Here is a 16,052-nt window from a genome sequence, read left to right on the forward strand (position 1 = left end):
AGTACATTCTGTAATATATTCATAAACACACTAACTACAGTACCTTCTGTAATATATTCATAAACACACTAACTACAGTACCTTCTGCAATATATTTATAAACACACTAACTACAGTACCTTCTGCAATATATTTATAAACACACAAACTACAGTACCTTCTGTTATATATTTATAAACACACTAACTACAGTACCTTCTGTTATATATTTATAAACACACTAACTACAGTACTTTCTGCAATATATTTATAAACACACTAACTACAGTACCTTCAGCAATATAGTTATAAACACACTAACTACAGTACCTTCTGTTATATATTTATAAACACACTACCTACAGTACATTCTGTAATATATTCAAACACACTAACTACAGTACATTCTGTAATATATTCATAAACACAATAACTACAGTACCTTCTGTTATATATTTATAAACACACTACCTACAGTACATTCTGTAATATATTCAAACACACTAACTACAGTATCTTCTGTAATATATTTATAAACACACTAACTACAGTACCTTCCAGATTTTCTTTAAAAAAAGACTTTTTAAGTAAAGGATTATCTGAATTTTATGATTTTATGAATCATTCCAATGTTTCTTAAATTATCATAATTAAATTAACTATCCTCAATCTTTGGCAAAATACATAGCAGTTTTAATACTAAATCTTTAATGTACCTCAAGTCTTGTGAAGAATCATGTTTCAGACACATTTTTTTTTGCTAATAAATTTAGAATACATTATTAAGATACAAGCAGCCACAGGATATAAAGAAAGCTTCAGCCCATCAGGTTTAAATGTGTAGAAAGATCTTGCTACATTTTTATACTATTAGTTAGAGTTATTATTTCACTGGTTTCAACACAGCAATTGAAACTTTTAAGACATTAGTGACATATCTAAAGTAATGGTTAAGTTCAAAGAGCATGCAATATGAATGAAATGTTAAAAACTTTGTCATATCACTTAGTAACTAAAGTGCTTCTCCTGCACCACAACACATACGTCCTGACATCATAACTGGTATCTATAACTAAAGATACTTACCCATAGGTCCCATTGGACCCATACCCATTGGATGCATGGGTCCCATCATGGGACCACCTGGGATGTATTGCATTCCCTGCATGGGTCCTCTCATCATTGAGGGCATGTGAGGCATCATTCCCCCTTGAGGCACACTGGGTAGAGCCACAGCAGGCTGGTTAAAGCCAGTGTTTTGAGTTCTACTCGAGTCAGAGTCATTGCCATCATCACTTACAATCACTGAAAAGGTTGTTGATTCATGTCTTTATCAAGTGGTTTAAGTTAAGAACAAACCAATAACTAAAGATCACTGATCAGAGTTAGCATTCAAGTAGTATCTCATTAAACTACACATTTCAAATCCAGAATACTGAGTTTTTCTACTACTTTTTAACAGAAAAGTATCTTCATAAATTAATTCATGACAAAATTATCTAACCAATACAAGTTAAGATGGATTAAAATATGGGGTCATAGGTGAAGAGACCTATGTGAGCATAATGATGCAAAATAACATAGTACTATGAATATTACTGAGAGACAAAGTGGACTATTTAAAATGTGTTTTCATGTAAATGATTTTATTTTATTCTTTTCACATGTTCTATAATGTATGAAACAAATTTCATCTAGTAATATCTTTTCTTGTACACAACAAAACACTGAACCGTGTGGTTTCTGTTGATCCTATTCACCTGAAATTGATATAATTTTTTTTTTCTGTGTGTTTCAAAAAGATACAACATGAATGCCAATCCTAACCTAAACTTTTGGTCACTGACCATTCCAGTCTTCCTCTAACAGAATGGTGAGAACATTAACATGTTAAATTAATAGTAAACGTAGTTACAATTGTACAAGTCTAACAGTTAACATAGCTACAGTTGTACAGGTCTAGCAGTTAACAAAGCTACAGTTGTACAAGTCTAGCAGTTAACAAAGCTACAGTTGTACAGGTCTAGCGGTTAACAAAGCTACAGTTGTACAAGTCTAGCGGTTAACAAAGCTACAATTGTACATGTCTAGCGGTTAACAAAGCTACAATTGTACATGTCTAGCGGTTACCAAATCTACAGTTGTACAAGTCTAGCGGTCAAAACAGCTACAGTTGTACAAGTCTAGCGGTTAACACAGCTACAGTTGTACAAGTCTAGCGGTTAACACAGCTACAGTTGTACAAGTCTAGCGGTTAACATAGCTACAGTTGTACAAGTCTAGCAGTTAACATAGCTACAGTTGTACAAGTATAGATCTAACAGTTAATATAGCTACAGTTGTACAAGTATAGATCTAACAGTTAACATAGCTACAGTTGTAGATGTATAGATACATATAGATGTATAGCGAACACAGTTGTAGTTGTACAAGTGTAGATCTATAGCCATAAATCAAATTACAGACAGAAAAGACTGATAGCTCAATATAATACAGCATACTAATTTTTAGAAAATATTATAGTTTATATAGTATGTGCTCCACCATATGTATATATCAATCCACAATTTTAACTGTCTTTATTATAAAGTTCCCTGTCAAATATCAAAAATTGAAAGAACTGAATTTCTTAAACTAGTAAAACAAAGAAAACAGCATTACACTTCACGAACAACCAGGAAAAATATAAACTTAGGCAAAACTTTAGAGATGCATTTATTGTTTTTAACATATTAGACTTGTGAAAGACAAGTTTAGACTGCAGAACTAATCTTTAAAAAACAACAAAACAGTGCACTACTGTTTAGAAACAGATTAATAAATAAAACGTGTATATAATAAACAAAAACTGTGCTCTCTTTCTTTGTCAGAAATGAACACAAGTAAAAGTATTCTAAAGTTAATGATTATTCAAAGAATAGGGTCATTTACATTGTTTTGGAAACAATGATAAAGTTTCCCATGCTAGCACTGTAGAGCATTTTTATCCCAGCAATCATGCTCTATCTATCTGAAATTAAAGAAATAAGAAGAAGAAGTAAAAAGGAGAGAATTAGAGCTGCCAGTAGTCAGCAAGAGAAGACAGGGAAGGCTTTGGAAGGATGGGATTAACCCTCTCGCTACAGGTCTTCTTATGTTCAGGGGCCAAAGAGCATGGCATCACATTTGTGGACTTGTATTCAAAATTTTATTGAACCACTATTTTATGAATGTATGTCAATAAGTTTGGTATCAAATTGTAGATTATAATTGAAATTTTAGTATTGTACATTATGTATATATAGATTTTTGTGTGTCATGTGGTATGTTAAATGTGGTACTTGTTCAAATTAGATGTTTGTGATGTCCAAATACAAAATCTATAGTTTCTTACAAATTAAATACTAAGGTTACCTATATTGACAAGCTAGAATATAAAATAAGAACCTCCTTTCTTTTCTATTTGCAAATTTAGCAAATAAAACAAAGTGGCCCCCACCCACTTCTTCCATTTTTGGAAATATTTCCTTACATACACCCACTTCACTCTCTCATGGGTTTATAACCAGTCAAAAACTAAGAATTTTCCCCACGTGGTTTTCTCTAAGAGTCAGAAGTTCCCAAGATTATTTCTTTTGTGCCTTAGCTTTAAAGGAAGAGATAATAAAATGTTGTTCAAAATATCATATTTTCTTAGACCCAATTAAAGATTAGTTACTAAGCCTGATAAATTATAGTGGATTTCTATGGTATCACTATAGTCATTTATGATATTTTGTTATTTCAAAATGTATACACAAAACCTAAAAAAGTTATTTTGTTTTACATCCTTCACGTGTGCAATTTGACAAGGCTTAGCAAATTATGGCAAGCAGCAAACGAGTACAAAGTTAGTATATATATACACACATGTATATAACCGAAATGTGATTCTATTTTACAAAATACTGGTCCACTAGAACAAAGCCAAGGTAGGTCACTTTGTAAAGGCCAGTTTATACAACTGAATACAGTGCATGTGTACCCCATCATTGCAACTTCTGTAATGTTAGTCAGACATGTCTTAAAGTTCAATATAAAATAAATATAAATGTATAACGTTAGGAGATTTAAGCTACTTAGACTAAACACATTTATGTTACAATTTGTATTCATTCTAGAATGAAATAGGCATAATTTATATTTATTTCCTAATTTTTTTATGGTGGTTACGAGGTCGGTCACATCAACCAAACCCATACAGAGATAAATAGTGAAAATAACAGATAAAATATAAAAGTTTTTCTGAATGAAAATGTTTGATAACTATCTGCAGATTACAAAGATTTCACATATGAAATTTGACACTTTTCTGATACATAAAAGTATTTTTATTCTTAAAATCAAAATTACTCTGCATGTGTTGGACAGTCAACATTCCAAAAGAAAAAATGCACGATCAAATCATTAATTAAAAAATCTTAAACTTAATAACAAATTCTGATATCTTGTGTACAAAAGCCTTGTAATGTTTACTGATAATTTGCAAAATTTCATGAAGATACGCATACTGTATTAAGTTATAGTATGAAAGCTATAACAAGCACAAAATGATTATGAGGTTGGTCCTTAGAACTGAGCCCATAGTGAGAGAGTTCAATAGGAGATGAATGAGAAGGGAATTGCAGAAGACCTGGGAATGAACAGAGGTGATTGGAGGAAGGCAACACATGCAAAGGACAGTGATCCCAAAAATGAATTCACTGTATATCTTTCCATGAACCAGCTAATGCCTCATTAGGTAAACAACTTTGAAACACCGAATTAAAAATCTACTTTAGCTGCATAATGGACTTCACAAAGTTTTTGACAACCTTTCTCATGTAAACAGACACTGATTCTAAACTGTACTTAGAACTTTAAACCGATAACTTCTCACTTTACTTCCTTCACTTTGTGTATTTCTCAGATTTGTTTTAAAAAAAATCAGTGTCAAAATGGCTAAATTATTGGAGTTTTTGTAACTTTGGATACAACTTTCTTCTAGAGATAAATCCTTCGATCACTAAAAAATGTTTTGAGAAACATTCCTTGTACTCGCAACGCCATCTTTAATAGTCCTGTCATCATGCAAACAATGGCAGATTATTACATTTTCACTGTGGTCAAAGAAAATCATGTCTCATTGAAAGTCAGCAGAAATTTCAATTTTTCACTTGCATAGTGCATATTCTCCAGCTTCCCACAACTGGCCTTTCTCTGTGTAACATGTCTGGAGCTTTCTTAACATTAAACCTTTGGTACCATCCCTGACTATTCTGAGTCAGCATTCTCTTCTTGTAGTGTGGCTTTAAAGCCAGTCTCTCTTTTAACCCTAACACAACCAGTCAGTACCTTTCAGACATCGAGTACACACCTGCATATCAAATTTCACAATTTAAGTAAAAATAACAATTCTAATAATTATTTCTACAATTTGTTCATCAAAACTATTTTAGAATTGTTACTTTGTTACATTTATTTTACTGTAATTCGTAAAGAAAAAACATTTCAAGCATCTCTGCACAGCTCTGAGACTGTAAACAATAGGATTATATTTTCCAGGAAATGATCATCCCTCAGTGATTCTCCATGTATTATTACTTCTTCACCGATTCACCTCAAAGCACGTAATGTGAAAATACACGAATGAAACTGTTTATCAATGACAACTCCCTAATCCAGAAGGATTAATGTAATATGAAAAGACACGAGTGAAACTATGGTTGTCAATGACAACTCCCCAGTCCAGAAGGATTAATGTAATGTGAAAATACACAAGAGAAACTGTGGTTCACAATGACAACTCCCTGGATTAAACACACTGCTGTTTAGTTGTTTCTGCTTTTATGCAGAATGCTAAAGACTCCTACCTTGTATCTTTTGGCTGATTTTCTATCATTGTCATTTTTGGAATGAGTGATCACATGCAACTACAGCCAGCAAGGTTTGATTTTAGATGTGAGCATGGTTCTAGAACCAGGCAACAGTAACTTACTCACATAGGTTTCATTTTAGATCTGAGCATGGTTCAAAAACCAGGGGAACAGTAATTTACTTACAAAGGTTTAATTTTAGATGTGAGCATGGTTTTAGAACCAAGGGGCAGTAATTTCCTTAGGTTTGATTTTAGATGTGAGCATGATTCTAGAACCAGGCAACAGTAACTTACTTATAAAGGCTTGATTTTAGATGTGAGCATGGTTCTAGAACCAAGGGGCAGTAATTTCCTTAGGTTTGATTTTAGATGTGAGCATTGTTCTAGAACTCAGGGGAACAGTAATTTACTTACAAAGATTTGATTGTAGATGTGAGCATGGTTCTAGAACCAGGGAACTGTAACTTACTTATAAAGGCTTGATTTTAGATGCAAGCATGGTTCTAGAACTCATGGCAATGTAATTTACTTACATAGGTTTGATTTTAGATATAAACATGGTTCTGGATCTCAAGGTTCTAGAACCAGAGAACAGTAATTTACTTACAAAGATTTGATTGTAGATGTGAGCATGGTTCTGGAACCAGGGAACAGTAATTTACCGACAAAGGTTTGATTTTAGATGTGGGTATGGTTCTAGAAACAGGGAACTGTAATTTACTTATATAGGTTTGATTTTATACTTGAGCATGGTTCTAGAAACAGAGAACTGTAATTTACTTACATAGGTTTGATTTTAGATGTGAGCATGGTTCTAGAAACAGGGAACTAATTTACTTACATAGGATTGATTTTATATTTGAGCATGGTTCTAGAACTCGGGGGAACAGTAATTGACTTACATAGGTTTGATTTTATATGTGAGCATAGTTCTAGAACCAGGGAACAGTAATTTACTTGCATACGTTTGATTTCAGATGTAAGCATGGTTCTAGAAACAGGGAACAGTAATTTACTTACATAGGTTTGATTTCAGATGTGAGCATGGTTCCAGAACTAGGGAACAGTAATTTACTTACATAGGTTTGATTTCAGATGTGAGTATGGTTCTAGAAACAGGGAACAGTAATTTACTTACATAGGTTTGATTTCAAATGTGAGCATGGTTCTAGAAACAGGGAACAATAATATACTTATATAGGTTTAATTTTAGATGCGAGCATGGTTATAAAAACAAGGAATAGTAATTTGCTTACATAGGTTTAATTCTAGATGTGAGCATGGTTCTAGAACTCAGGGGAACAGTAATTTACTTACATAGGTTTGATTTTATACTTCAGCATGGTTCTAGAAACAGGGAACAGTAATTTACTTACATATGTTTGATTTCAGATGTGAGCATGGTTCCAGAACTAGGGAACAGTAATTTACTTACATAGGTTTGATTTCAGATGTGAGCATGGTTCTAAAACTCAGGGGAACAGTAATTTACTTACATAAGTTTGATTTCAAATGTGAGCATAATTCTAGAAACAAGGAACAGTAATTTACTTACATAGGTTTGATTTTAGATGTGAGCATGGTTCTAGAACCAGGAAACAGTAATTTACTTACATAGGTTTGATTTCAGATGTGAGCATGGTTCTAGAAACAGGGAACAGTAATTTACTTACATAGGTTTGATTTCAGATGTAAGCATGGTTCTAGAAACAGGGAACAGTAATTTACTTACATAGGTTTGATTTCAGTGGTGAGCATGGTTCTAGAAACAGGGAACAGTAATATACTTATATAGGTTTCATTTTAGATGTGAGCATGGTTCTAGAACCAGGAAACGGTAATTTACTTACACATGTTTGATTTCAGATGTGAGCATGTTTTTAGAAACAGGGAACAGTAATATACTTACATAGGTTTGATTTCAGATGTGAGCATGGTTCTTGAACCAGGGAACAGTAATTTACTTGCATATGTGTGATTTTAGATGTGAGCAAAGTTCTATAACCAGGGAACAATAATATACTTATATAGGTTTAATTTTAGATGTGAGCATGGTTCTAGAACTCAGGGGAACAGCAATTTACTTACATAGGTTTGATTTTAGATGTGAGCATGGTTATAGAAACATGGAATAGTAATTTACTTAAATAGGTGTGATTTTAGATGTGAGCATGGTTATAGAAACAGGGAACAGTAATTTACTTACATAGATTTGATTTCAGATGTGAGCATGGTTCTAAAACTCAGGGGAACAGTAATTTACTTACATAGGTTTGATTTCAGATGTAAGCATGGTTATAGAAACATGTAATAGTAATTTACTTACATAGGTTTGATTTCAGATGTGAGCATGGTTCCAGAACCAGGGAACAGTAATTTATTTACATAGGTTTGATTTCAGATGTGAGCATGTTTCTAGAAACAGGGAACAGTAATTTACTTACATAGGTTTGATTTCAGATGTAAGCATGGTTCTAGAACCAGGGAACAGTAATTTACTTGCATAGGTTTCCATAATCTGTAAATGACCCTCTGTGATTTTCTAACCATAAATAACATTCTACTTATATAAGTGTAAATATAACTATATGTTTAGACTGTCCTTACTCAGAAATAAACTGCATCACAATATAGAAAAATGAGATAATTTAAAGTTAACTTTTTTTAACAGTTAAACAGTACAGTCTGTCTTCAGTTTACCTGGTATGTTTCCCGTTGTTAGGGACAATACGATGGCAGTTTGTGCCATTGGTGCCCATAAATGGAAGACCTGAAAAACAGCATTTGAGCCAAATCTCCAGAACAAGTAGTTTTGTTTTTGGAGATAAAGTTATTCTATCATAACAAGTTCTTTACTGTGTAAAATTAATTGCCTTAACAACAATATAAATAAATAAATTATGAACATCGTAGATATTAATATGCATCTTTTTCTACAAGTACTAGCAGAGAACACAGAAATATTTTGCAGTATTTACTTCCATCTACAGATGAGGAAAGAATTCATCAATACATACTAAAACAAAACTGTACTTTAACAACCCAAATGTTAAAAAATTATAGCTTCAGTAAATGTATTCACTTTAATCAATTCCCCATCTGATACAGCATTTTATTACAAGTCTTTTCCACTATTCTCTTTTTGTATTAGTACAGAAACTACTCAAAAAAGTAAAATTGCTGGTAACAATAAGAAAATTAAACTGCTACTGTTAATAATTAACATTTAAATACAAATTAATGTACTTACAGCATAGGAATCAAATCATTTGTATTTCCACAACCCAAAGAACACAAGTGCAGCTAACATCTTTAAAATCACTCATTATTTCTAGCACATCAGTACTTTCTCTATAACCACATAGACAAATTCTTTCAGTCTTAACCCTAATTTTTCAACAAATACATCTCAGAAGCTGTGCATACCTAGTTATATGTAGAACTCATCTCCAGTTCACCAAAATAAAAAATAACCAACAATTCCTTTCTGAATTACTAAAAATAGTTTCTTTTTTTTGCTAAGTGATTGAACCTCCAGTGGCTGATATACCCTCAATTCATGGAATGGAGGGAAAAAATATATCAAGTGTCTCCTCTCTTGTAACCAGAACTAGCAAAATGTTCAACAACTGATGTTCACATATCTCTCCAGCCTTATGGTATAGTGACATGAACCTGGACATTGTTCAATAGATCTAGTACCACTCCAGTCTGAAGGTATAGCAACCAAAACTGCATCAGTGTTCAACAATAGTAGATTAAATCTCTCCACAATCTAAACGTATAGTAGCCAGAAATGTGGCCATGTCCAACAGTTTTAGGTCAAATATATATTCAGCCAAGAGGTATAATAAGAAATGAGACCGAGTCCAACAGTTATGGATGAATTGTAAGCATATTCTAAAGGTATAGTGACTAAAACTAGGAAAGTGTCCAACAGTTTTTAGGTCAAATATATTCTCCAGCCAAAATTTATAGTAGTCAGGAATGGGATAATGTCCAACAGTTTTTAGGTCAAATATATTGTATGTTTACCATACAACAATAGCCCTTGTTTACTTGTGATGAAGGAGTACATGTGGAAGTTCATAAGGTTTTATGGTACTCGGATGATGACATTGAAGAAAGAGTTAATCCAACAGTAGTAATAACCTACCATAACATCAAGACAAATAACTTAGAAGAATATAAATTGAAATATACTTCCCCTTATTTCATTTTCTTGATAATTATTTTTCAGATTCATTATAATAATTACAGAATCTAACAGATTTCAAAATACTGAAATGAACGTGCTACATAAAACATTTTGGTTTCTGTACATGAGTAAGACAATAAAGATTTCTTTTAGCAATAGCCCCTCCTAATGGTTACTCATAAGCTCCATCTTGCATACATCCTAAACATTTAACAAGTCTAAAACATCATCCTAATATAGTAACAATCATTCAACCAAGAATCATGACTTTTGAACTCGGAGAAATGTACCATCTTCCTCTTCAGATCTGTTATAGGTAAACTCCTGGAATTGTCTTAGGTAAAGCTCTTTTGTCAACATTAAAATTAATATGAATAAACATGTCACATGACTGGCCACTTATTCAATTTTTACCTAATTTTCTTTCCCAACTGTATTTTTCCCAGAAAAATTAACTAAACTTATAAAATGTTATACCTATCACATTATTTGGTTTGTTAAGACCAAATGAACAACAAAAAAAAGCATATCAATGAAAAATATTCATATACTGTCAAGTCTAAGATATTTTTTCTGCATAGGATGTGATCATAGTTACTACATCATAAACCCAAGATAACTCACATTTGGAAAATAAAACTCAGATATAAATGTCTTTTGGCTAAGGTTTTTTCTGCATAGGATGTGATCATAGTTACTACATCATTAACCCAAGATAACTCACATTTGGAAAATAAAACTCAGATATAAATGTCTTTTGGCTAAGGTTTATTTTGATACTATTTTCAAAAACTTTTATGATGACCCTTGAGTCATCTTGTCCTTTTAATAAAAGTGAAAAATAATACATTTATTTGAAGATTTTAAATCTCTTGACCTTGATAATGTATCTTCAGGATTCAAACTTTATTTTCAAGCCAAAAGGAATCTTATTAGACTTATCAAAAGTAACCGTATTTTGATGACAGAGCTCGGACAATACTTAACTATATTTTTCTGCTGGGTAAGAAAAAGTGCCTGAATTTCTTCTTTTTATATCTATAATAATAAAAAAGCATGTCTGTATGTGTGTGACAACCATAGCTCTCAGAGGAAAGAACCTAAAAACCTGAAATTTAGCACCCACACTAAGTGGACCCTGAGGGTGTGTACCTGGGTATTATTACTTATCCACGTGTGTGCACACATGTGCATGTGCATCTTTTTAATGGGGCAAGCTAGTGAAAAACCAGCAGATAGAAAAATCAGTGCATTTTGGTAACAATATGTTCCAACAATGGTTTTTATGTCATGTTGCTTAGCAAAAAAAGTATAACCTAATAATGTTGTTAGTCTATATACTCAAAGTATAAGAAACGAAACTGGAAAAATATTTGTTGATTTCTTAATTTAGAGTCTCCATTGATTAAAGAGATTTGTATTTTATTAAAAACATTGTTGATATAACAGAAAATACCTTAATTCAGAAATAATTTAAGTTTAAAATTGGATCAATATTTTTAATTTCATGATAAATTTTATGCACTTGGCTCTAGGCTAGGTTATCTCAAACTATGTCTTTACTTTAGGCTTATTCATTAATTTCTATAAATCATACCAACATTCACTACACTTACCAGGTTTCACAGTAAACCCCTTCACAGCCCCCTTGCACTCCTATCACTAAAATCGTAATGGGCAGACAGTAATCGAAGTATTCTATCTGGATAAATGCATTTTGGCTTTTATGACTCCTCTTATTTTGAGAAATCAAGCGTGATGTGAATCGACACACACTGGTTTTTATCTAGAATATATCAACCTAATAACCCCGAGCAAAGCCGGGTACTTTCACTAGTTATTACATTTACTAAAAGTAATGTGAAAGACCAATAGTTAATATGATAAATTGTTGCACTGAAAGTAATTGTTTTAATTACATATTAATATTCGTGATATAAATTTTTGGAAAGTTTCTTATTGTCTTACAGATGAATTTTGATGTTTTTTTTGCTTAATACCACAGTATGACTTTAAATTCAACCTATGTTTTTCATAATAACAAATTAGTTCAGATACTTCTAAAAAATTCTTCTTTAAAATTGGTATCAATGTAGAAACAATGTCCAAGCAAAATAACAAGAAAGCCCAACTACAACAGCAAAATTTACCAATTGAATGTAACATGGTAAAAATTTTGTTAAGCCTACAACTTTCCCATAATTAGTTTCTTTCCTATCACAGCATTTGTAAGAAGATGTACAAATGATAAAGTGGCTGCAGATAAGATTAGTGATCTAAAATAATTGAATTATTTCAAGGTGAAACAAAATGAGTTTTAAGGCATTCATTTTAAGTTATTTCTACCAAATGTTACCAAATGTCTTTATTATTATATATATATATATAAGATTTTATAATACTTTGAAGTTATATAAACTTTTTCATAACAAAGTTTAATATAAACACTTTACTGAAACACAAAATAACCAGAAATAGAAAACCTACAATTATCTGATACATAATATAAGTGTGCTTACTTTATGTACACACTTGTATATGTGAAAAAGTAAGTTTTCATTGCTTATTACTGCATAGGAAGTGAAACAAAACTCTCACAAATACATACATTCTCCAGCCTGTTTTTGTCGTTCATGTTCCTTAATGTCTTCATCTGGAATCCCCTCCATACCATAAATTTCTATGTCAACATTATTTCGGTTGGGAAGAGAATTAGGAACCTTGTCAATGGTCTCCTTATGAACCTAAATTGTAGTTTAAAAGGAATTAAAACTTTCAACATTGCCTATAATTACAAACTTGTAAAGTTTTCTTTTTTGCTTTAAACTTGACATAAAAAATTAACCTTTTTCCTACGTGGAAATTTAATTCAGACAGATACTCATCTCTCAACAGAACAATTTGCTAGTACCTCACCATTACTCCCAATCTTTTTTGCACATGCATCTGTGTTACCAGGCAACATCAGATCATACAACTCCATCAACAGAAGAGAAACACATCCTTCTTGCACAACTTGTAAACAAAAAAACTCCTTCTTGACAAGGAAAAAACATACCCCAGAAGTAAGGTAAGTGGTTCTATGGAAAAGAATATCCATCTGAAATACATTTTCACGTACTTACCTCTCAAGAAATAATTATGTTACAACAGCGGAAGTCACACAATGCTGGAAGCATGCACAATGGAGTTTGTGGAAGGATCATGAATTTTCCTGGCAACTCTAGTTTGTTCGAGGTGCCCTCTTCTTTAGTATATAAGCCTGGTGAGAAAAACCAGCACAACTGCATAGAGAGATAGATTGAAAAGATAGATAATTGAGTCAAGCGAACAGTAGGCACCATAAGTAAAGAATGAAGAACGAGAAAAGAAACAAGAAGACAGATTACAGCAGCTGTTGGAGGAAAAAGAAAAGAAATAAGAAGAATGAGAAAAGAAACAAGAAGAGAAATTACAGCAGTTGTTGTTGTTGTTGGAGGGAAAAAAAAAGAAACAAGAAAAACGAAAAAATAAACAAGAAGAGAGACTACAGCAGTGGCTGGAGGAGAAAGAAAATGAACAAGAAGAGAGACTACAGCAGTGAGAAGAAAACCAACACCAGTGGCAACTGGAACAAGAAATACAAATGGTAAAGATTAGTAAATTTCAAAGTGATTTAAATACATTAAAAGACGATTTACTGTCTTTTACACAAGGAGGATATATTAGCCATGGATCTAATCAGCCCCAGACAACAGGAAGCCCTATCCAGACCCCACAGCTAAACCCTAATGCAGACATCTTCAGTCCTGCAAGAAGTCACATTCCAGACATAAGTGTCAGCAATAGGGGTGATCTAGTATGAAGGAAGCCACAGGAATTTGAAGGGAATGCACCATGGAAAGCATAGAGTGCACAGTTTGAGCTCCTGGCAGAAATGAATGGATGGACAGTGGAGCAGAAAGCAGTGCACCTGGCAATGGGCTTGAAGGAACAACCACTGAAAATACTTGGACAGTTGTCAGTAAATGACAGGCACAACTATAGAGCACTGGTAGTTGCTCTAGAATGCAGGTACGGATCTCAAAATCAGTCTGAAGTCTACAGGACTAGGTTTAGGACTAGAGTCCGTGCTAAAGGGGAGAGCCTGCAAGAGCTAGCACAGGACTTGGAAGGTATGGCACACAAGGCCTACCCAACTGCACCACCCCATGTCCTCCAGCTGTTGCTGAGGGATCAGTTTATAGATGCCTTGGACAGTCCACAACTGAAGATACAAGCGAAGCAAGCACACCACGCTACTATGCAGGATGCAATGGCCAGAGCTCTCGAATTTGAATCCTACGTTAAGTCCAGCACAGAGGTACCGAGGTTGGTACAGTCATCTGGATTCAAGGCCAGAAGAGGGCAGCTTTCAGAGAGGTTTCAGAGACTTTGATGGCACTGTAACAAACCTGGGCACAAGAGAGCTCAATGTCGGCAACTTCAAAACAGGAAAGATGCCATGGCAGAAAAGACTGCTACCCAGAAAGGTTGTTAGAACTATGGAGACCAAGGACACATGAGAAGCCAGTGTAAGAAGAATACTACCAATAAGTCAGCTTTGGAAAACCAGTAGTGGTTGGTGTTGAAAAACACCCACCAACCCCCATTGTGAAAGTCCCAACAGCTAAGTGTAAAATGGCAAGCACACATAGTGTCTACGTGACAGGAAAGCTGGATGGCCAAAAGTGCAACTTTGTCATAGATTCTGCATCTCAGTAAACCCTTGTGTGTATCAAGGTGCTGCATACTAGGGTTTGACTACTTACTACATAGGAAGTGTGTAGTTAATTTTGATAAAATGATGTTTGGGAACAACAATGGACAAATTCTGGTAAGTGTTGCTGCTTCTGTTGATTTGCATGTCACAGCACTTAAGTCAACTACAATACCCCCTATGTCAGAGAAGATAATTTGAGGTAGAATAAAAGTACATCCCCAAGGAAGCCCAATGCTTGTGGAAGCAGTGGAATACCCATCCAGGCCAGCAGACATGAAGATTGGAATGTCACTTGTGGCTGGTCATCAAGTAATACCCATAACAGTAGATAATTTCTCTAAATGTCACACTTAAGGAAGGAGCATTGTTGGGTGTGTGCCAGGAGGTAGAGACATTCAATGTTAAAGTAAAAAATACATCCATAAAGAAAGAACATCCTCTTCCAGAACATTTATCTGACCTCTATAAGAAGAGCATAGTCAATTTGTCATTATCACAGACTTTTCAGGTTAGGGAACTTTTGGTGAATTATGCAGACATCTTTTCAAAAGGAGATCATGACCTTGGCTGCACAGACCTTGTGGAGCCAGAATAAACACAGGCAATCACTGTCCAATAATGATCCCTATGATGAGAATAGCTCCAGTAAAGCGACAAGAGATGGAGAAGGTCATCGATAGTCTAATTAAGGAAAGAATAGCCGAGAAATCAGATAGTCCCCGGTAAGCTCCTGCCTTGTTAGTCCAGAAGAAGGATGGCACCAAACATTGCTGTGTGGACTTCAGAGCTCTAAACAGTATAATCAAAAAGGACTCATACCCACTGCCAAGAATTGATGATACTCTTGATGCCCTAAGTGGAGTCAGGTGGTTTTCAACCCTGGACTTAAAGTTGGGTTTCCATCAAGTGAAAATGGCTGAAGCAGATAAACCTAAGACTACATTTAGTTATAGCCAAGGTCTCTGCCAATATTGTGTGATGCCATTCGAGCTTAGCAATGTTCCAGCAACATTTGGGAGATGGTTGGAAATAGTACTTGAAGGCCTACAATAGAGGATAGCCCGAGTGTACCTGAATGATGTCATTGTGTTTGCAATAACATTTGATGAGGAAATATCCCGGCTAGAGGAAGTATTCAAGTGTTTGAAAACAGCAAACCTCAAACTCCATCCCAAGAAGTGCCACTTGTTCCAGAAAGAGGTGCTTTACTGGGTCACATTGTTAGTGAGCAATGGTGTACAAACGGATCCTGATAAGGT

The 16,052-nt window shown here is 33.8% G+C and overlaps 1 protein-coding gene across 1 annotated transcript in view; it reads right to left on the reverse strand.

Moving 5' to 3' along the window:
• Positions 1-1,036: 1,036 nt before the first annotated feature.
• Positions 1,037-16,052, reverse strand: part of LOC106466068 (BUB3-interacting and GLEBS motif-containing protein ZNF207-like) — a 24,313-nt gene continuing 9,297 nt past the window's right edge. Inside the window, exons 3-4 of the mRNA XM_022394024.1 lie at positions 12,661-12,796; positions 1,037-1,284 (exon numbers count right to left, since the gene is read on the reverse strand). Of these exons, the coding sequence (XP_022249732.1) occupies positions 1,052-1,284; positions 12,661-12,796 (369 nt within the window). The 3' untranslated portion in view covers positions 1,037-1,051. The remainder of the gene's footprint in view (positions 1,285-12,660; positions 12,797-16,052) is intronic.

Source organism: Limulus polyphemus, unplaced genomic scaffold (genome assembly GCF_000517525.1).
Source record: "Limulus polyphemus unplaced genomic scaffold, Limulus_polyphemus-2.1.2 Scaffold2141, whole genome shotgun sequence".
Classification (NCBI taxonomy): domain Eukaryota; kingdom Metazoa; phylum Arthropoda; class Merostomata; order Xiphosura; family Limulidae; genus Limulus; species Limulus polyphemus.